We start from the raw sequence: 20,858 nt of genomic DNA, 5'->3' as shown, positions 1-20,858 counted from the left end.
ATTGCAGTAGAGTGACTTTATATGCTTTCTCAATCTGAAAATAAATCTAGGAGTTAGCGTGAAAAGTAGATCCTAATGTTTTAAACGTTTCCGAGAGGAGTCCAATCCGTGAAAGATAGTTGGCAGTACTACCGAAGGGTCGTGAAACTTTAAGCCGCCTTCGCTTTTACCTCATTTGAATTTCCTCCTGAATTGCCCGCGCCAGACTTTCACCGACCACCCATAGAACAGTTTGAAGGACATGCCATGAATTGATACGGTTATGTCAATTTCTTACCATTGATCATGACGCCACACCCGATGCAAGCGGACTCATCGCGTACCGCAGCACGATCGCGCTTTCGCCCAAAGCAAAGAATCAGTCACACCAAGTCCCGCAATGGCTGCTATACCTGCAAGCAGCGTCGTGTGAAGGTATCGGAGCCTCTGGAGCTTATATCATTAGTTATATATAGCTGACACGGCCAGTGCGATGAAGAACGCCCAACGTGCAGTGCTTGTCGTGTCCGAGGTGACGATTGTGTCTTCCCAAATCCAGGAGGTACACGTGACCTGCATCAAAGACGGCCTCCCTTCCATCTCGAGACACCGTCGTCTGAACAAGCTGATCTTGGACCGGGCGAAGACACAAGGGAAGTCTCTTTGCGCCCGTTGACCTTCCATGTGGCCTCAATTGGAACACCGCACAATGATAGCGACCGGTCGAAAAGCAGCCTCAACATGAATGATCTAAACCTCCTCCAACATTATATTTTGCATACCTCAAAGAAAATGACTTTAAACCAGGCCAAAACAGTGGTCTGGGAGTGTGTCATTTCTGAAATGGCTTCGGCCAACGAGTTTCTGATGCACTTGGTCTTAGCATTGGCTGGCCTAGATATTTTGAATACTCAAAATAGACGCAACCAACATATCCTAGGTTCTTCTGGAACCTTTGCGCCCCGAAGTGCATCTCAGATTCAGTTAATTGTGGAACACCACCAACAAGGGCTGGCTGGACTGCAGGAAGAGCTGTGTGCGACCACTGAACCAGACGCGGAAGCCTTACTGGCTGGGTCAATGCTGGTAGTCGGGTTTGCTTTTGCATCTCTTGGAGTAAAAGACCTAGATCCATCGATCGGCATACTTCAGGAGTCCTCAAACGTCGGTATATCACCGCTGCATCTTCATCCCGACCTCGAGACCCCCCAGGTACAATGGCTTCGTCTTGTACGCGGCGTCACATCGATCACAGAACAATTTTGGTGGGTCTTGAGAAAGAGCCGACTTAGGTCTCTGCTGTTCCACAATAATTCCAACGAAGATTGGAAGGCCTTTAAAAAGGACTTGTGTACAAACATCACCGCAAATGGAGATATTCGATCAAAGAGGCTTCAAGGATTCGCAGCAGGAGCTTCTTGTGCCGTCTCAGGTCTACGGGACCTTTTTGCAGACATAAGCTCAGCCAGAAGTTCTGAAGAAGGCTGTGATGATCCGCCATCGACTGCAACCCCCAACTCTTGCCAAAGCCCAAATGGCCCCATTGCTTCCTTGCTTGACGCGCACAACCGGGCAATAGACGTGGTGGAGAATATCTATATGAGGATCTTGTATGTTCTGCAGATGAAGAGGTTAGATCCTCAGCCTTCATCCGACCTCGAGATTCAGGCCGACCTTGAAGATGCAGCGTTGTCATCATGGCCTCATCTTCTTCCTGAGGAGTTTATATCTTCTCTTGACTCCCACAGGAATTCTAACAGTCTGTATGGAGTTACCTTGACCATCCTGGCACACCTCTACTTGACTATCGCTATTCTCGAAGATATTTGGTATTTTGGTAAGACTTGTGATATCGAAGTTCACAAAATAAATACTCTTGTTGTCGGTCTTGGGGATGAAAGACTCGCGCAATTGATGAAGTGGCCGATGGAAGTCATCCGACGGTGACCTGCGAAGCGTTATTTCCCTGGAAAGTTAGCTGGGGTTAACTGTGAGGGATCTATGCTAATATTTGTGGAAATTATCAACGGGCTCAACGAGGCTCTAATCCATTCGGGCCGGACGTGGAAGGTGCTTGTTTATTATAAACTGCAGCCCAAGGCCATCCCTAGATGATAGTACCTTGAATTCTCACTCGACAAGACTACTTAAAGCACTCTATCAACAAGTAAACATTCTAGACTGCTCAACACTGTGTAGAAAGTATTATGAATTCCCTTGACGGGCCGGGGAGATGCATTATTATGTTGAATACGTTCATTAATTATGTTGAAATTATATAAATGCTCTTCGCTCATGTGCAATCATGCAATATCCGCCTGTAAATAGATATCTCAAGCTTGTGTCTCATCTTGGATCTTGGATGTTACATAGTCTGCGCTTACTTGAACCTCATGGCTGTGTTCAAGCTCAGACAAAACGATCCAAGTTGGAATAACGCTGAGAAGGGTAATTCCGAAGTTGAGGCCAATGCTGACAAAGTGATTGGCACCACCTTCCGACTGCATGGCCCAGGCAACGGTTTGACCCAGAGCCTCGAACCCTCTGAGAATACCACAGTGATAGGACAGCGACGAGATATCGGTACTGTATTGACCAATGAGCCAGTAAAGGAACTGTTGAAATGCCTGGCCGCCGAAGGTCCAGAAGAAGACGAGAGCGTATGACTTTCCGAACCCACCCTTGAACCAGTCAAAAACGGGGGACTCGGGAGCATTGTAGAATTGATTTTGGAGAATAGAAGCCCAAATCCAGGTGCCCGTCAGAAGGACCACGATAGAAATGAAGGCAATCTTGGCGCGGGTCTTGATGTGAATACCTTGCCGATCGAGGAGACCAGCAATGATAAATGACGAGGCAATGCCGGCGAAGTTGGTGAAGAAGGAGGAGAATGCGCGAGCTCGAACGGTGAAGTAGGTGGTGAGCCACGTGCTGAGGAAGCCATTGTAGAAGTAGCTGATGAAAAAGGCGGGAAGGAGAAGCAGGACGCGACGACTAGCAATCAACGAAATAGCTGCCTTGAATTCAGCAGCCCAGGAGGCTTGCTTATGCACAAGCACCAAAGTTCGGTCCTTGCGCTGCACCTTCTCAGCTGGACTGAGAAAGAGCGCGATAGGAAGTCCAAGGCACATGATGACAATGAACACGATGTAAGTACTGGAGCTGACGGATCCTGAGGTAGAAGTCTGTGCATTGAGGCCCAAGTTGATTGCACCTCCCACAATTGGCCCGGCGGCCTTTGCGGTTTGCCAGATGGCTATTTGAAGATGTTAGCATCGCGTTTCCAAACGCTGTGATATTACTTCCTCGGAAAGTTTGGATTATTGAGAAAACGTACCAAGGTAAAATGCACGCTCGTGAGGGCTAGGGTATCCAATAATAATTGCAGCCTCTGCTGCCCAGAAGAAACCAGCAGAGATACCACAAAGAGCACTGCCGAAGAGCATGAACCACGTGTTGGCCGAATTGTTGTTTGTGTAAAGGCCAGCACCATAGATGGGGTAACCAATAGCTCCGAGTGTTAGACCATAACGGAGGCCGATGCGGTTGTTGATAGCTCCCGCTGCGACACACACGATCGCGAACAATCCATAGACCAGAGCATTTGCCGCCGACACAGCATACGGTTCTGCTGCACCACCTGCTCCCAGGTTGTTCAGGGCATCCCACATGCCTGGAGCAGTGAAAGAAACGGCGCTAGCAATAGCGATCTGAAAGGGAATTGACCGAAAAAACGAAAAACGGGTACTAGGTTGAGATGACTCGACCACTGAGTGAGAGCCATGCTTATCCTCTGCATCCGGGTGTAAAGCTTGGGCAGCCATTATCGCAATGACGTCGACGGACCACGGTAGCCGAAAGATTCTACCCGCAAAGAGTGAGCAAGACTTTTAAAAAAAGTCATGGAAAGAAACAGCGCGACTACACGAATGCTAGGGAAAATTTACAGAACAATATCAAGTGGGGCCATGGCGTGATTCATCGGTGAAAAAAAGAGTTGAAGCTGTTACGAGATGCCAAGTCCAAAGAATCTCGGGGAAATTGTTTTCCCCGGTTTGAGACTCTAGTGTTCTTTCGGGGTACCATGCAGTGCTCAAAAGCCAATAGAGCTATGACAAATAAAAAACTGGAGGTCTGAAGCTTTTGAACTAGCCTTATTTTCCATGCGGCTGTAGGAGGGGCTCCAAAATACTATAACCATGTAGCAAAACAACCTTATTGTCGGTTGCCGCCCACGGTTGGAACTTTGGAATTTTTTGCCCTACCCGAGCCTCGCTTGTGTGGGGCCGGGTTCGGGGCCGCAGATTTTGATCTGAGATTAGATCTTCCGACCGACAGTCATGATCTCGAACATGAATCCAGTGAAATATGAGAGGGTATGCTGTGGAGAATCAATACAAAATTTGCTCAGACGCTTTATCGGAGCTGGGAGAGGTATCCCCACATCAACTGTTCCGATTTGAAGATCCAAATGAACATCGTGTACGCCGTCAAATTTAGGTATGGTGGGTTTAAGCGGGCTAAAGGCTAAATTAACGAGGAGGTTCATTGAATTAAAATCTAGTGCTGAACACACACGACCGTTCTCTGAGGCCTTTCTACAGTACTTGGCAAATCGGAGGGTTTCATTCACGTAATGTAAAATGGTTAGTTCTTAGCTGATACTGGTATGGAGTTGACGTCTAATCAAAGACAGCACCGAGCCTTTCTATAAGAGGTTTTAGTTCTTACTACTTTTGACGATTGCTAGGCACGGAGGAAAATTGCGCCCGATGCAGTGGCGATCGGCATAACAACCCGGCCATCAAACAACGACGAGAGTTTCCATACCGGAGGTTTCCCCAGTTACCTGCATGACCTCCGGTTGTCACAACTCAAGCCAATGAGTGCTATGCAAACAACGCTGAATACCGCTTCTAATATCATCCACGCCTACGAACCAGCCCAATCAAAAGGATTTGTGTTCTTGAGATTTGGTTTAAACTCTTTCCCTGATACGATGAGCTCGTCAGTTGATTTGTGGGCGAAGGTCTATTGCATGCGAGATATAGAACTGGCCGGCTTATGGAAGATTCGAATGGAGGAATTGCGTTAAAGGAACGATATCATTCCTGCCCTCCATTACCGAGACAGATGATCTTGGATGCCATTGCGACCTCAATGGCCGGGATATAGCTTATTTAGAGAGATTACCGAGATTTAGCCCATTGCTTAGACCTGAGTATGGAACATCACCTGTCATGGTAGCATTCGCTTTTGCTCATCGAGGATGACGACTTGATTTGGAAACCCGCAGTCAGTGATACAATATGGAGAGAATTGGGGGTGGGGGTTTCAAATGCCAAATGGGGTATGCTTTGGAATTATCGCAAAGTGCGACTCGTCAGTGAAGTCTAAAATTGGGAGAAGTATTGGATGGTGCTCACACATTTACTTCCGAGGACATGTGCCTTGTGGTTCACACCGGCCGTGGCGTGATTTGCTCAACTGCCTAGCATCTATCCGTCTGAGGAGGAACAAAACGGCAAGGACTCACCTTGGCTGGACACCGCAAGCCAGGAGCAGCTGCTACAAAGATACAAGGGTTTCCCATCTTGATATTCAAGAATTTTCTCGCATTGCTGAGGATGCTATCTTCAAGCTTGCGCTCGTCGGAGATGCTGCTCTCGTCACTCTCCCTCGTAAGTTCCCGCAAATGATTCACTGGGATGCATATGTTTGCTGCTTTATATGCCCTTGACCATCTGCTACGGACCAGAGTCAGGGCGGCGCGCAGTCGTCCGGAGACGGTATACAATCATGCTGTGACGGTCATGATGTTGCCCCAGAAAACCTACGAGCGCCAAGAAGGTATACTGGGGGTGCTCTGCGTCTATGTACCTGTTGTAAAACTCTGAACATAACTTGATTCTACTAATCAATGAAGCAGGCATAACGGCATGATAGCTACGACCAAATAGGAATTATTCTATCCATGGTGATCACCCACCGCAGCTGACATCAATTCTTCAGGTACAACATCATGCACCTCCAGTAGTTTCCTGGTGTAGCCAGAGCGACATACAAAATTGGGTGATCGATGGCATGGTTTTTTATTGTCAAATTGAATAACACCGGGCTACGTATGGCATGCAGGGGTTTCCCACATCGGCCCTTCGGGTGGTGGCATCCCCGCTGCCAATCTATAATATTGTATCTGCGAATGTTCACAGATTCAAACCCCATTTACAACACGCTCTCGTAAAAGTGAGGATCTATTTTTGACTTTCCCCGCAATCCCGAGGTCAGCTGTTCAGCTCCAGATCTGCCCGCCCCGACGTTGCCGAGGGCCGGCGGTGCGGGGAAGTGCCGGGAGTGCCGCAAATAGCTTCAACAGACCACCAATGAGGAGGGAATATCGACAGAATAAGGCCTCCCCAGCTTCTGACAAGCCAACAATGACGGGTCTAGGTGGTCTGGGGCCCATTTGACTTTCCCCCCGCACCGGGAGCCAACTCCGCCCCGGTTGAGAGCTCAGGTTGCACAGGCGAGATGAGAGTAATGTAGAAATAGCTGGGAAATCCCGCTTTGCCACTGCACTTCCTACTCTCCATCTCACCGGCCTTTTTCTTCCGTACCTTCACATTTTGGAAATACACGAAATATACTCGATACAATGGCGGCACCGGGTGCCGTGCAGGGCGTTGAGTCGCCTACTTGCTCTGTCGAGGAGTTTACTAGTACCTCTTTCGACTACATCATCTGCGGTGGCGGGACTGCGGGGTGTGCTATCGCGGCACGCCTGAGCGAGAATCCCGATGTAAAGGTCGGAATCGTTGAAGCTGGAAAGTATCGTATTGGTGATCCTTTGGTGGATACACCCGCGGCGTTCTTCCAAATGTTTGAGGATCCCGAGTATGATTGGTGTATGTACACGGCACCACAGGTAAGCCCATCTATGGAACACGCCGTTCGTTTCAGAGACTCACTAAGGTTGGCTCTACAGGAAGGCAATCGAGGCCGAGTTCACCATATTCCCCGCGGCAAGCTGCTTGGCGGCTCTAGTGGCATTAACTATATGATGTATGTCCGGGGCTCGCTACAGGACTATGACGACTGGGCTGAGCTGGCGGAGGACGAGGGCTGGTCTGCGGATATAATGCAGCATTATATGCGCAAGCACCAGGTAAGCCGTTCCCCCCCCCCCCTATTATGCCGTATCGTCCCAACTGATATCATTTGACCAGACTCTCGAGCCTTACGATGCCGCAATCAATGATCGCTCGACGATGCCGGTGGTCGGCGAGTTTCACGGCACAAGCGGCCCCGTCCGAACGAGCTTCAACGACTCAATTCTTCCCATAGAGAATGATATCATCAAAGCGTGCGATGAAGCCACGGGAATCACAAAGAAGCCCACCGACCCCTGGAGCGGCGACCACATCGGCTTCTTCCACAGTCTGGGCTCCATCATCCGGACCGGTCCCAACAAGGGCAAGCGTAGCTACGCCGCACGCGGCTACTACGAGGCTAACAAGGCCAGACCGAACCTGAAAGTACTCTGTTCGACGCTAGTGAACAAGGTCGTTCTGGACGGCAACAAAGCCACCGGCGTCAGCATCTCGCACGATGGCAAGGACTACGAGGTTTCCGCGCGACGCGAGGTGATCGTCTGCGGCGGAACCATCAAGTCACCGCAGATCCTCGAGCTCTCGGGTATCGGCGACCCTGCTGTACTCGAAGCCGCAGGTGTGCCGTGCAAGATTGTGAATCCTGCCGTCGGCGCAAATCTCCAGGACCACTCCATCACACTGGCCGTCTACGAGACCAAGCCCGGCACCGTTACTCTGGACACCTTCTACCAGAACCCCGAGATAATGCAGAACGCGCAGAAGCAGTACGTCGAGTCCAGCGGTGGACCGCTGAGCTGCACGTCCACCATGCAGGGCTTCTTCCCCGCAAAGTCGGTCATGTCCGACGCCGAGATCGAGGCTGTGGTCCAGAGTATCCGGGATATCAAGCCGACGAGCCAGTTCCACGAGAGGCAGCTCAAGCAGATCATCACTCACATCGAGAGCGACGTCTCTGCTAACCTCCAGATGGTCCTGATTCCTGCGACGGCCAATATCGATGGTATCGAGCACCAGCGACACATCTTCCCGCCAGCTTCCCCCGACAGGCCTGCTGGTGTGAGCTTTGCGATCTGTCTGCAGTACCCGGTAGCCCGGGGCTATGTGCACATTGAAAGTGCCGGTATGTCCCCCAGCCCAACAGTACGCACCAGACGGAAGGATAGAGGAAACTAACATTCCATGCACGGCAGACCCTACCAAACCCCCCGTCATTCAACCCAACTACGGCGGCCACGACGCGGACATCGCTCTTCTGGGCGCAGGTTTCCGCTGGGTCGACAAAGTCCGGCAATCGGCACACGTCAACTCGACCCTGACGGACCGCGCATTCCCGGAACCAACTGTGGACCTGGCCAACCTCTCCGCAGCCAAGGAGGCGGTGCACGACGCCGTGCTCGGTGAGTACCACATCTGCGGCTCGGTCGCAATGGGCGACGCGCTGGACTCACGGCTGCGTGTCAAGGGGGTGGAAGGCCTGCGTGTGGCAGACGCCTCGATCTTCCCGAACAACGTGAGCGGGAACATTGTCAGCAGCGTGTACGCGGTGGCGGAGAAGGCGGCGGATCTGATCAAGGAAGACTGGGACTTTGCGCCTCTCAAGGAGGCGATGGCTTAAGCTGAGTCATGTACGGGCGTGCTGTGTTGTCTGTCCGCCCTCGGTTTCGGTTTGTTAGCCAGTTTGGGAAAGAGGGCTCGTGACCGTAACAACTAATTGTGGGGACGGTGATTGCCGGGTGGAGAGCACGGCTTGAGCCAGGGAGAGCCAATTTTCGCTGGTCAATGAAGTTGGTAGCATTTAGCATGGAAAAAATTGGAAAAAAATTGGAAAAGAAACTGGAGTATGATTCTGGTTCTTGCGGGCCTGTACGGAGGAGCCTTTCAGTTCCTACCGGCGTGGCAAGCCTAGTATTTACGGTGCTGGCAGGGTAGTCGAAGCGAGGCCACTATACAAAGGCCTAGAGCCATCTCACGGCGGTGCCGATGCTCCACACAGGTGGATCTGCGACTCTGAACATCGATCGCCAGGCTGCACAGCCTCAACCGATCCCGTAACTCTACAGTGCCCCAAGTGTAAATCAGCTAATGCCCAATGTACAACCTACATATACGAACGGCCTGCGGCATACCTAGTTCCAGCCCTGTGTGTGCGAGCGCCTGTAGGAGCCGGCTGGGAACCAGCTTGTTTATGTGAACTACCAGCTGACCGCACACAGAAAAACTCCCCACCCGACAACTTTCGCTCGATGCGGCGCGTTAACCGAAAGCGACGCGGCCGGGGAGTGTCTCAGACCCATCCTCCGGCTGGTGGGGTTCAATTGAGAGCAGGATGATTGGGCGGGCTGCGGGCTGTCTTACTGTCGCTCCTTCTGGGGGTGGGAGACTGTACTCAATGCACAAGGCAAGTGAAGACAAGCAATGCCCAGACGGGTGGAGGGGACGGGGACCTCGAGGGGAGAACGTACGGCGTCCTCCGTCCATAGCACAAGAGAAGATAAGCAACGCCCAGCGGGTGATGGGAATCATCCGATAGGGCGTGGCTCAGCCTTATGGCGCGTCGCAAGGTAAAATGAAGCTATTGGTTAAAAATGGCCGATCCGGTGGTAGGGTTTGGGGCTGAATTTTCTTCCTAGCCGGCAAGTCCGCCGTAGTGGCTCAAGAGTTGCTTTTGCCTTCGCAGAGGGCTCGTTTTAGCCGTGGTCTCTCCGATTGGTTCGAGCTAGTTTCGAGTCTAAATAACTGCCTGAAAGCTTTTGCGGGCCAATTGACCAATCTCGTCGAACGAACGGCATGGGACGAGCACGCTGCGGATCCGCAAAAGGACGAGAAAGGACCGGAGAGAATGATGGAATCGTTTAGCCAACAGAAACGAATGAAGGGTGGCTAGGGCGGATTCAGGTGGAAGAAACGGAGAGTCAATTGTAGGTGTTCGTAATAGAGTTTCCGCGACCACACTTTGGAACGTCCGAGTTGTCATCAAGAGTGCGTGGTACAGCAGCAAATGGACGAAACACGTGCTTCGTCCACCGGTCGGGCTGCACCGCACTAGGCCTAAATGGGTGTAGCGTCGTCTGATTAGCGCCAACTCTCGACTACCCCCCGACTTCTCTCGTCATTGGGCGGAGAGCAGCTGCGCCCGAAAGCTACTCGAGCACTTCTTTTCTCGACTGTCCACCTCACCTCAACTGTCTGATAATCCCAAGAGCTGCAAAAAAAAATCTGCCTTAGCTTCACCCTCGACACGACTCTGACACCCTCATCTGTGCGCTCGTCTTCCCGCTCGTGGTATCCAATCTCCGTTGCAACCTCAATTGCGAAAGTCGCCGATTCCGGTTTTCGCCTCCAACCTCAACCCTCGCCAGCATCATGTCGAGCCAGCCTCTCCTCCAAACTGCCCCGGGTAAGCTCTACCCCTGCATTTCCCAGCACAGTTCAACCCCCAATTGCCCCCCCCCCTCTCTCTCTATCTCTCAGAAAGAAAGACAAAAGATCCCCACCTTGCTAACAACACCCGTCCCAGGCAAGCGCATCGCCCTGCCCACCCGCGTCGAGCCCAAGGTCTTCTTCGCCAACGAGCGTACCTTCCTGTCATGGCTGAACTTCACCGTGATCCTGGGTGGTCTGGCCGTGGGCCTTCTCAACTTTGGCGACCGCATCGGCCGTATCTCCGCGGGGCTGTTCACCATCATTGCTATGGCGGCCATGATCTACGCGGTAGTGACGTTCCACTGGCGGGCGCAGAGTATCCGGCGGCGCGGACAGAGCGGCTTCGACGACCGATTTGGGCCGACGATCCTCGCGATTGCCTTGTTGGCGGCTGTCGTTGTCAACTTTATCCTGCGTATCCGCGACACTCAGCTCAACTGAGCTTTAACCAAGGTTAAGCTGTTGCTGCCACTGTTGCTGCCACTGTTGCTGTTGCTGTTGCTGTTGCTGTAGCTGTTGCAATTGCCATGCTCATCCGCTGGTCTTGTTTTGTCTATGACTGATCTCCTGCACCCGATATCACTACAGGTCTATTCTTTGATCTCGCCTCACCTCGCTCTGCCTAGCGTTTACATTTTCGTTTCCCCCTTTATTGCGTGATTGGGATTTCTTCGTTTGCCTTATCATGCCGTGCTGCTCACGGCCATCTCCTTGTTATGCTGTCTGCTACTATTGTTGTCTATGATGTTCGTCTATCCACACCGGGAGGAGGGAGGAGGAGGGGGGTGGGGTTTCCGGCGCTCTGGTTCCTGCGCCTCTGGAGCTCACTTGTTTCATTGGATGCGATGTGTCACTAAGCTCGTTCCGCCCATATGTTCCAATTGAATTGGCTGATGCCGCTCACAGCTTTTCTCCTCCTATTAGCATTCAATGTTGCCGTGATAGCTAACCAGCAAGTGTAACCATCTCCCTGCAACCCCGCGCTTCAGGGCTCGGCCAATTGCAGGGTATCACATTCCCTAACACCCTCACCTTTCTACTGACAATAGGCCTTGACCTGAACATCCCCCTCCGGCAACCCATGGCGAATCAACGCCTCAAAATTCCAATAATCCTGCTTGACCCCCCTGACCCCCTCCTGCCCCGCCACACTCACGTTACTCTCAAACTTCGCATTCCAATACGCGCTCCCACGCGTAAACTGCGCAAACGCCGACAACCCGGCCACCAGATTCCTCGTCCGCAGCGTCAAGTCATTCGCCTTGCCAGTCTCCATCGCCCACTCGCCCACAAACGTAGGGAACTTGCCATCGCCCGCCGACGCCCGTGCATCCGCACACAAGAACGCAGGCAAATTGGCACTCGTCGAGTTCGCATACTGCCAGTAATAATGGTGCAAATCGAAGACGATATTGGCCCCGGCGTCAAAGTGCGGCGCCCAGTACGACTCGGTCTTAAAGCTGCCCTGCAACATCACGGGGATGCGCGGGTTCACCGCCTCCACGCGCTGAATCACCGCCCGGAAATACTTCAGCAGCCAGGCGGCGCCCGCCTCCGACAGCGCGGCCGGGGTGCCGAATGCGGCGAAATCCGGGTTATCGGCCGGCTCGTTGATCGGCTCGATGGTGTAGCGGTGCGCGTGGGGCGAGGCCTGGACGAAGGCGATGAGCGCGTCGACGGCGCGTAGTGACCACTCCAGCGCCGTCTCGTTGTGCCACCAGCCGCGGTGGCCGACGGCTTCGCCGATGTCGAGCCCGTTGGTGCCGCCGGGGAGAGAGTGGATGTCGATGACGACGTGCATGCCGTGCGTGGCAATGGCGTACTCGGCGATGCGGCGCAAGTGCGCTTGCTGGTTTCCGGCGTAGAGCTGGGAGCCCGGCACGCGGACCCAGGCGGCGTAGGTGGTTGGGATGCGGAGGATGGAGACGCCGGCGCCGGCGAGGGTGTCGATGTCAGCGCGTGTGATGTAGGTTGCGTAGCGGCGTTCGAAGACGGGGGCGCAGGAGGGACCTAGGTTGGCGCAGATGGTCCATTCGTCTGAGGCGTTGCCCGCGACGGTGGACCACCAGGCGGTGTCGATGGTGGATTCTTGTTCTAGCCAGCCGCCTAGGTTGACGCCGTGCCCGGTCAAGGTGCGCCAATTGGTATAGGCCTTGTCGTGGGCATTGCTATCTAGCGATTGGGAGTGCGGGGCGGAGGAGACGGGCGAGGAGGTGGAGGGGTGGAGGGAGGATAGGATGGCGAGGAGGCTGAAGGCGCGCATATCGTGCATATTGTGTACACCGAAGTGGTCTCACACGGGCGTGCTGGGAGGTTCGAGCTGTATCTCCTGGACAAAGTAGGCTGTTTTCCAGCCATGGCCATGCCCTGCATATTGACCCTTTTATACTACTCCCTTATGAGTCCGTTCGGCAGATGAAACTGGCCGAACTAGTACCACATCCCGGCCCATCATCCCCAGATTCTCCGCAAAGGCGGAGACAATATGGCGGCCTCGGAAATTCCAGCTTCCCAAAGGAGTACGTGCGAGAGCTGCATTCACTCGGCGGGAAGAGTAGCTAGCGGGCACGGCGTGGGCACGGTCTGTGGAGGACCGGCTATATGCTATATCTTCACTAGGGCGTGGCTGATTCGCTCGGAGATCCCAGAAGCGACAGCACGGGCAACGGGGGAGGTGGATGTTGGTGGATGGGAACAGCCGAGGGGGTCGGGAACTCCGAGAGGGGGTTTAAATTGAAGCGAGTGATGTGCTGAAAGTGGCTATGCGAGATCGGGAGTCGCTTGGTGGTTGGCATGGGCGGTATTTACATCCACTTTAACGAGGGTTGCAAGTGACATGATGCCGTACAGCTCTGCAAGGAGTGTTTGAATCGTGGGCCTGGGGTCCGTCAATTCCCCAGACAGCCCGATGGCGGCAGGTTAACCGGAGACTCACGACCCACAACCCTAAGCGCCGGGAGGTAGGGATCCCATAGAACGGATTCTTTCTGTCAGTTGCCAGTGTTGTTATGAGGCTCATGGTGGGCATTCCCTGAGTGAACACTTCGGTGCTAGGTGCATAGTATGCATGGTGTTGCTCCTGCTGGCCTAGGAGTTTGGGGATTGGTCGACGCAGAGAGATATATCGAAACAGTGGGCCACCTCAAATGCTGTATGTCTATGGGAATGAGTGGGAGCTGCTGGGGTACAGGAAGGGAGGCGGAGGTGGGTTGATCTTGTAACTCGGCTGTCGATCTGGCAAATCTACCCGCTATCTAATCTCAATCTCTCCGGGGAGAGCTCCAGTAAGTGCACAGTCAGCATGTCAGCAAGTCTCCGGTGGTGGCCGAGAACCAGGTCCAGCCTGAGCACTGGCCACCTGCACAGAGAGGGCTCCTTGACTCGGCGTCAGGGTCCAGCGCATTCGACCTGATTCCATGTGGTTCGCAGGCTTTCCTCCAGGCTCCATCAGACCCCGACCAAGGTTCTGAGTGGATGGATGGAGTTGGACTGATCGGAGCGCCCAACAGCTCCGTGCACGCACTATTCGTACTCCGTGGACGTCCATTCACCATGAGACAACGATGAAACCTCTCCACGCCCCGGTCGGCCTGGCAGTATCTGATTTGCGAGGGATTCTCCCGCACGGCAGAGGAGCACCGCTAGCTCATTGGGCGTAGACAAGAGCACCTCCAATCAGGGGCGGGGATCGCCGAGGTCAGGCCCAGACCACACCTTATCCTTGGCAGGTCTTGGGGCCAGGAAAGCGTCCGGTGGAGATGGGGGGAGATCGTTACTGGATCATTGGATCCGGGATCGTTGGATCATGGATCATGGTCCATTGGATCACTGGATAACTGGATAACTGGATACATCCAGCAGCCTGGACGCGGGAGCCGCACGCATCCGGACGGAATGAATTGCATTGTGATAGATCATTCCCCAAGTGTTGGTGGTCGATTCATTACTCCATAGTAGGCATCAAGACATCCCTTGCCGGTAGTGAACTGCGATAGTGGGAGTAGGGAGGTTCCGCGATGCTCTTCAAAGTATCGTGAAAGTGCATGACGTGTCGCGGAACTCGTGGTGGTCCTCCACGTCAGAAAGGCCCAGTAGCCAACTAGTCAACTAGCCGGTCCTCAGTCCCCGATAGAATCACCTCATGGCTCCACCCCGGACCGGCTGCACCTCGTCAGCGTCTCTCGTCCTGATCCCCCCCTTTCTCTCCCCCGTTCCGTCCACCTTCCACCCCTTCGATCCATTCGACCCCTTCTACCCAACACCCGTTGTCCACACTCTCCTACTTCCTTGCCTCACCTTCTTCCTCCCCCCCTCCTACGCCCTTCTGTGTCTCTCCTCTCCTTCTCTTCCTTCTTCTCGTTCCCTCTTCTTCTATTCCTCTCCTGACCAATAGATCTTCGATTTTCGCCACCATCTTCCGTAATCCCCTCCACACCCGGGCTTTCCTAACTCCACCGGGCACCTCCCCAGCCCAACTTGACACGGTCGCGCGACACATCCCCGTCGTCGACGTCCATTCCTTCCCCCTCTCTCCATCACCACACAACGCGCTCTGCACCCACCACCTTACCACTTCCGGTAATACAACGCGGTTTTCACCACCCAAGAAAAAGAAAACCCTTTGTCACAGCAATCAAAACCACCCGTCCCTCGCCAATCTGTCTGACCGACCGACTCCTCGCGCATGGACCTGGCCCTCTATTGTCGACACTAATCCGCCCTCGTTCGGCCCATCCCTGCCCAACCCGGTTTGCCTGCCCACCTCGCATGGCATGTTTCGCCTGCTACCCTGGCCCTCTCCGATCGGAGGGAACAAGGTAATGACGGAGGAAGTCAAGATGCTGGCCCCGGCCAGCTGCGCTCCGGGCGTCAACGTCAACGTCAACGCTCTATCGCTGGCGCCTATGCTGAAGCGCAAACGCTCCGATTCCACCGTGACCGACGCTCCCGCCTCGACCAAGCTTCGCGCTGAGAACCCGGTCGCGCCTCCGACCCTGCCTACGCCTGCGCCGACCATCGCACCCGCGTCGGCCCCCGCTGCGTCGCCCGCCGTTCCTTCACCGGTCGCGACCGTGCAAGAGCCGGCGCCGGCGCCGGTCGCCAGTGTGCGCCCAGACGTGAACCGCCTGCGCGACACGATCACCGCCCAGCTCAGCCTCGAGGTCCTCCTCAAGCACAACGAGCTACGGTTGATCGACCAGGAGATTGCTAAATGTCAGGTTGCGCTAGAACAGCTTCGACGCTGCGCCGAGATCCCCTACCCGGGGTCTGCGGTTGCCGGCTCGTCGGCCGATGTGAGTGCGGGGACGGGCGCTTCGGTGCTGCTGCCTGGAAATGGCCCAGCACCGATCTCACCCGCGCCCTGGGGCGTCACGGATGGTCCCTACGCGCGCCACTATGCGCGGTGGCTTCTACCGGATCCCCGCTTTGACGGCGGCGAGGCTGACATGGGCTCGTTCGCGTTTTCTGGTGGCAGCTTGGCGCTGTCCGAAGGTCGGTCGACGCGTGGGAACCCGATGGACTTTAGCTCGCTGGCGGGCAAGACTCGACCGTCGCGGACATCGCTGCAAACGAAGCTGCAGTCCTTGTCGAACGGGTACCCTGTCGTCAAGGAAAAGGCTGGGCCGATGCTGATCCGGCGGAAGTCGGATCAGGTCTTGGTCAAGCTGGTTTGCCTCGATTGCCGTCGAGACAACTTCTCTAGCACGCAAGGTTTCATCAATCACTGCCGCATCGCGCACAACCGCAACTTCGCCAGCCATGATGCCGCTGCGATGGCCTCGGGTGAACCGGTGGAAGTCGACGAGGCCGGTGCGGTGGTCGGTGGTAGTCGCAGCGAGTCCACGAGCAGTGCTGTCCAGCCCCCTGGCTTCGTGCACCCGTTGATTCGTTCTGCTCCACTCCCTACTCCCTCAAAAGAGTCGATCACCCCTCAGAAACCTCTCCCCGCCCATGTGCCTGCAGCAGTTGCCACCCCACCTCCGACTGTCCAGCCGCAGCCCGGTCGCCGGTCGATGCCGGTCAAGCCCACTAGTAACCCGTCTTTCCTGGCTTCTCCAGCAATGCCACATCTGTCTGCCCTCATGCGCGACCGCGGCCTCGGTCTGAACCTGGGCAAGCTTGTGGAAGAGGCCAAGACACCCGTGGATCTGAGTGGTCTCTCTGATGATGAGTCGGATTACGAATCCGGACATCCGTCCAAGGAGACCAGTCAAACCCCATCCCAACAAGGGGCCCCCGTTGCTCGCCAGCCCATGCGCACCCCTGCCGCACAAGCAGCCTCGCAGCGGTCCGAGGCTCGAAAAGGCCTTGACAGAGGTCCCCATGATGTGCCGGACAGGACTCCATCTCGCCCACCTCACCAGCAGTCTTTCCTCGATCTGTCTTCGTTCCAGGGTGGTGCGCACCACTCACCGACCGGCACCCCGCGTGAGGCGGATTGTTTCGATCACCCCGCGAATTTGAGTCCGAACACCCTGGAGTCCAACCAAGCGCCCAGCCTGGTCAGCGATGACGAAGACGACTACGAAGCCGCCTCGGACTCGGACAGCCCTACTTCCTCTGAGGCTGGCGACGAGGACCAGGAGTTCCGGCACATCGAAGTGGAGGATGACGAGCGGACTGGTACGCCGTCTGCCGCGGCTGCCGAGGCCAAGCCCGGTCCTTCGCTGACGAATCCCGGACCCCGGACCGCACCCACGCTGTCCAAGCCGCTGAAGCAAAGCCGCTCGAAGAAACTATCCATGGCTCCGCCATTCGGTGATCGCGGACGGGATGGTGAGCACGTGAACTTTGTGCAACCCAGCAGCGAGGAGGCTAAGATGAAGCGCGCGAATGGGCAGAAGCCTGCACCGTCAAGCCGTTGATGCTATCCAACACGCCTGTGCCCACTGTCCAACGATACCGTTCAACATGATCGAGTCGTTTTGAAACTCCCCCTCTCTGCGCTGCGTGTGCACCACGACCGTAATAGGTCCACGGCCACCCCTCAGCTTTCCATTCAAACACATCCCATTTACACCCCCTATTCCCCCACTGATTTTAATTCTTGTTGATTGTTCGGTCTTGCCCTGCTACACCCCATCTTGACGGTGGCTGTCTGGCATGGCAAGAGCCCATGTGTGAGAAATGGATGATGACCTTCCTGGCTGCTCTGCCTCTATTCTTCATGATACGCCTGTATTTGATATTGTGTGCTCCACTTTTTCCCCTCTTGGTTTCTTTGTGACCTTCTGTCCTCTTTTTAATGAAGACCTGTTTTACGGCCGGCTTGGTTTTTGGTTTCTGGTTCGGGAGGTTGGGCAATCGGGCTGGGGTGGGCTGGTTTTGTATATAGGCATGCTTTCTTGTCAAGAGTTCGCGATGGAAAGAAGACCCAAAAATGCGATGGCTTAAGGTATAGAATTAAGAGAGATTTTCTACCATGACTTTTCCACTTTCGCTCTGCTGCCTGCTGATGAACATGGCCTAGGAGCTAGTGTAGAACTGTTATAGTGGAACTATTCTACCCATATTGACGTTCTCTTGAGTCGACAGACCGGAAATGACACTAAAAAGCGACCAAGCCAATTCTCCATGGACTGGAGACCCTATCAAGCTCTTACTTAATATGCCAGTCTTGTCCGATAGCGATAAAACAAGAAAACCCAAAAACGAAGCTTGACAGGTTTCGCCAAAATGTCTGCATGTCACAGATAGTTCGCTGGTTGACTCGGTAGTTAACTAACTTCATAAAGTTAAGTTAGCTCACCGTTCCTCTTCTGTCAGCGTTTGCAGCGTTTGCATCGATTTCTCCAAGCTTATCGCGATAACGACCATCTTATCTGCTTCTTTACTGCGACGCGCACCGACTGAGTCCCGCGCCGACCTAGCAGTTCCCTCGCAACCGTGGCGCGGTCAATTGAACGACTCGCTTTTTTGGGACTATAAGTCCAACTACGCCCGAGCTTCAAGTCTCAACATAACGACCCGAACCCTTGGAAGTCTCAGCAATAGAGCTTCCCAGGCCCGCTGAGCTGCGCGCAACGATCAATTTCGTGTCTACAGCTTCCCTTACGCTCGACACCATCACGTCTTAGTATCGAGGAGACTGTTTGACCTTCGAAACGTTCAGTTCCAAGCAACCATGGCCAAGGACGCCGGCACAACCGCCCCTCAGGCCGGGCAGAAAGAAGAGTCCAGCTCGCTCCAGGCAGTCGCAGATGCCTCCGCCTCCGAAGAATCCACCTTCCATCCTTACCGCATCACGCTCCCCACCTTCCGACGCCTGCTCTCTTGCTACCTGACAACAGTTGAGCAAGTGCGCCGGCGCAAAGCCATGCTCAAGCTGCAGCCCAAACCGGCCAAAGGTTCGAAACGCACCGCTGAGAAAAAGGCTGGCTCGGCGTTCGCAAATCCTCGTGGAGCGATGCTGCTCCAGAAGACGGAGTTTGATCCCTCCGAGGAAAAGTATATCAAGGAGGAGACGGAGAATTTCCTTACCCTGGACGAGTGGCGGTACGAAAAGATGCCCGGGATCGTAGCACGGCGGCGGGAGAAGGGGGAAAGCGAATTTTTGACTAAGGAAGAATTGATTACTGTTATGGACTGGAAGATGTAAGTTGCGCCTTTCCATTACTCGACTACTTCAAGATTACATTACTACGGCACGCATGGACCAACGAACTAACACACCCCACTTCAGGAAACACGGCGTCTACCGCCCAACCCTAATGGGCATGATAAAGGCCAACCAAAACAAAACTGTCCTGAGTTGCGCCTCCGCTGCCCTCGCTGCTCTCCCCACAAAAGTAGACCCCATACTTGCACCAAACGAGGCCTTTCCCAAGCCCAGCATCGACGCCTTCGGTCCCGTCCGCGGCGTCGGCCCAGCCACCGCCTCGCTCATCCTCTCCATCGCCACCGCCAAGGGCAACCCCAGCGAGGAGGTGCCGTTCTACAGCGACGACGTGTACCTCTGGCTATGTCTGAAGGATTTCCCCGAACCAGAGAGGAAGGGAGAGGAGACAGTCTCCAAATTCAGGAAGCCCAACGGCGAACTGAATGTCAGATACACCATCGCCGAGTACCGCAAGCTTTGGGAAGCAAGCTGGGAGCTGCACGAGAGGTTGAACCGTGACATGGACGCAGAGTCCCAGTCCAAGTCACGCATCTCGCATTGCGATATTGAGAAAGTCGCCTACGTGCTGTCCAACATCGGTGTCTCCGGATTCTTCGCCAGCCAAGCCTCGGAGGATATCCTGCAGATGGAGGCGCAAGCAGACACATTGGATGAGACAGCGGCGCGTGAAGACAAGCTTGTTGTGAAGAAGCAGACGAAGACTGAGAAGGAGGAGAAGAGGGCGAAGCAGACGGAGGAGACGACGGTCAATAGGGGGAGGAATGCGAAGAGGAGGAAGATTGCGTAAAAGTTGATTCTGTGATGAGCTTTATGAATGAAAATGGATGCGGATTTGGACGTGGAACTTGTATATGTGTTGATCTTTCTTGTTGTATATAGTTTCTCTATGTATACGCAGACTGCGATGTGGATGTCCGTTTATCAGCCTCTCTGCCTCTCTTGTTCCCGACTGCCCAGGTCTCCGGTTTCCGTAGGATCATAAGGTAGGAATGCGCTGAAAAAGCTCGTCTATGTAGCCGTCTGGGTCCTATGTACGGGCATTCCCAACCATATCCTCCATCCATTCATTCAAGGGTCTTGATAATTCGCCAGCCTCTTCGACCATCATATTCTGCTCATATATCACCGGATCGAGTGACAGGGACGGAGATGCTGCAAATGGTATCTAGTGTAGCTTTTTTGACCCCTTACAGACAGCAACTAGTTATAGTTCTTCCTGTGAGGGTCAATGGAAATAATGAAGATTTTCGGTAAAAGGTTTCTTCTCGCAAAAGTCATCTACTGCATTTGCCAATTTGATCGATCAAGCATGCCTCATGTCGCTTGGGGAGCTACCAGTCGCAGTCGACCCCCATCTCAGCAGCAGGAGGAAGATAGTTTTTGTGCAACACGATTGGCGCCATGGCCCTCGACCTGTCCTAATGTCTGTGCATGCCGTATTATCTTGCCCAACTTGCAAGTCTACCGGCCGTGTATTTTCGCGCTGGGCAGGCAGGCAGGAAGGCGGCGAATGGCGTACGCTCCTGTGTCTGGCCATCGTCTTCAGGCAAACCAGATTCAGTCTTTACTCCTGGACCAGGACAAATTAGAAGATACCTTCTTGGATGTATGCGAGAGCTTTGTGAACGAAAGGACACAGAAGGGTGACAGCGCGACTGCCAAGCAGTCAACTGATCCACGTAAAAGCCCAAATTAAATGCATGATTTCAATTATGATTAATAGG

The 20,858-nt window shown here is 54.1% G+C and overlaps 7 protein-coding genes across 7 annotated transcripts; 5 read left to right on the top strand and 2 right to left on the bottom strand.

Moving 5' to 3' along the window:
• Positions 1-285: 285 nt before the first annotated feature.
• N7482_007514 (Zn(II)2Cys6 transcription factor domain-containing protein) lies at positions 286-1,926 on the top strand (the record flags this gene model as incomplete). The annotated part of the gene is made up of 2 exons (XM_056689639.1): positions 286-414; positions 469-1,926. 2 exons carry the CDS (start codon positions 286-288, stop codon positions 1,924-1,926), a joined length of 1,587 nt encoding a protein of 528 aa, XP_056542068.1.
• A 386-nt stretch (positions 1,927-2,312) lies between these two features.
• On the bottom strand, positions 2,313-3,803 carry N7482_007513 (uncharacterized protein; the record flags this gene model as incomplete). Its single annotated transcript, XM_056689638.1, has 2 exons — positions 2,313-3,235; positions 3,317-3,803. 2 exons carry the CDS (start codon positions 3,801-3,803, stop codon positions 2,313-2,315), a joined length of 1,410 nt encoding a protein of 469 aa, XP_056542067.1.
• Positions 3,804-6,634: 2,831 nt separating this feature from the next.
• N7482_007512 (GMC family oxidoreductase) lies at positions 6,635-8,706 on the top strand (the record flags this gene model as incomplete). The annotated part of the gene is made up of 4 exons (XM_056689637.1): positions 6,635-6,904; positions 6,965-7,144; positions 7,206-8,211; positions 8,282-8,706. 4 exons carry the CDS (start codon positions 6,635-6,637, stop codon positions 8,704-8,706), a joined length of 1,881 nt encoding a protein of 626 aa, XP_056542066.1.
• A 1,748-nt stretch (positions 8,707-10,454) lies between these two features.
• N7482_007511 (putative vacuolar transporter chaperon Vtc1) lies at positions 10,455-10,955 on the top strand (the record flags this gene model as incomplete). Its single annotated transcript, XM_056689636.1, has 2 exons — positions 10,455-10,488; positions 10,609-10,955. The coding sequence occupies 2 exons, from the start codon at positions 10,455-10,457 to the stop codon at positions 10,953-10,955; spliced, it is 381 nt and encodes a 126-aa protein (XP_056542065.1).
• A 595-nt stretch (positions 10,956-11,550) lies between these two features.
• On the bottom strand, positions 11,551-12,786 carry N7482_007510 (glycoside hydrolase family 5 protein; the record flags this gene model as incomplete). Its single annotated transcript, XM_056689635.1, has 1 exon — positions 11,551-12,786. One exon carries the CDS (start codon positions 12,784-12,786, stop codon positions 11,551-11,553), a length of 1,236 nt encoding a protein of 411 aa, XP_056542064.1.
• Positions 12,787-15,286: 2,500 nt separating this feature from the next.
• Positions 15,287-17,380, top strand: N7482_007509 (uncharacterized protein; the record flags this gene model as incomplete). The annotated part of the gene is made up of 1 exon (XM_056689634.1): positions 15,287-17,380. One exon carries the CDS (start codon positions 15,287-15,289, stop codon positions 17,378-17,380), a length of 2,094 nt encoding a protein of 697 aa, XP_056542063.1.
• Positions 17,381-18,639: 1,259 nt separating this feature from the next.
• N7482_007508 (uncharacterized protein) lies at positions 18,640-19,921 on the top strand (the record flags this gene model as incomplete). The annotated part of the gene is made up of 2 exons (XM_056689633.1): positions 18,640-19,109; positions 19,198-19,921. The coding sequence occupies 2 exons, from the start codon at positions 18,640-18,642 to the stop codon at positions 19,919-19,921; spliced, it is 1,194 nt and encodes a 397-aa protein (XP_056542062.1).
• Positions 19,922-20,858: the final 937 nt, after the last annotated feature.

The sequence above is a fragment of the Penicillium canariense genome, assembly GCF_028826845.1.
Source record: "Penicillium canariense strain IBT 26290 chromosome Unknown utg000004l_segment0_segment0, whole genome shotgun sequence".
Classification (NCBI taxonomy): domain Eukaryota; kingdom Fungi; phylum Ascomycota; class Eurotiomycetes; order Eurotiales; family Aspergillaceae; genus Penicillium; species Penicillium canariense.
This window is presented reverse-complemented; position numbering and strand designations above follow the sequence as displayed.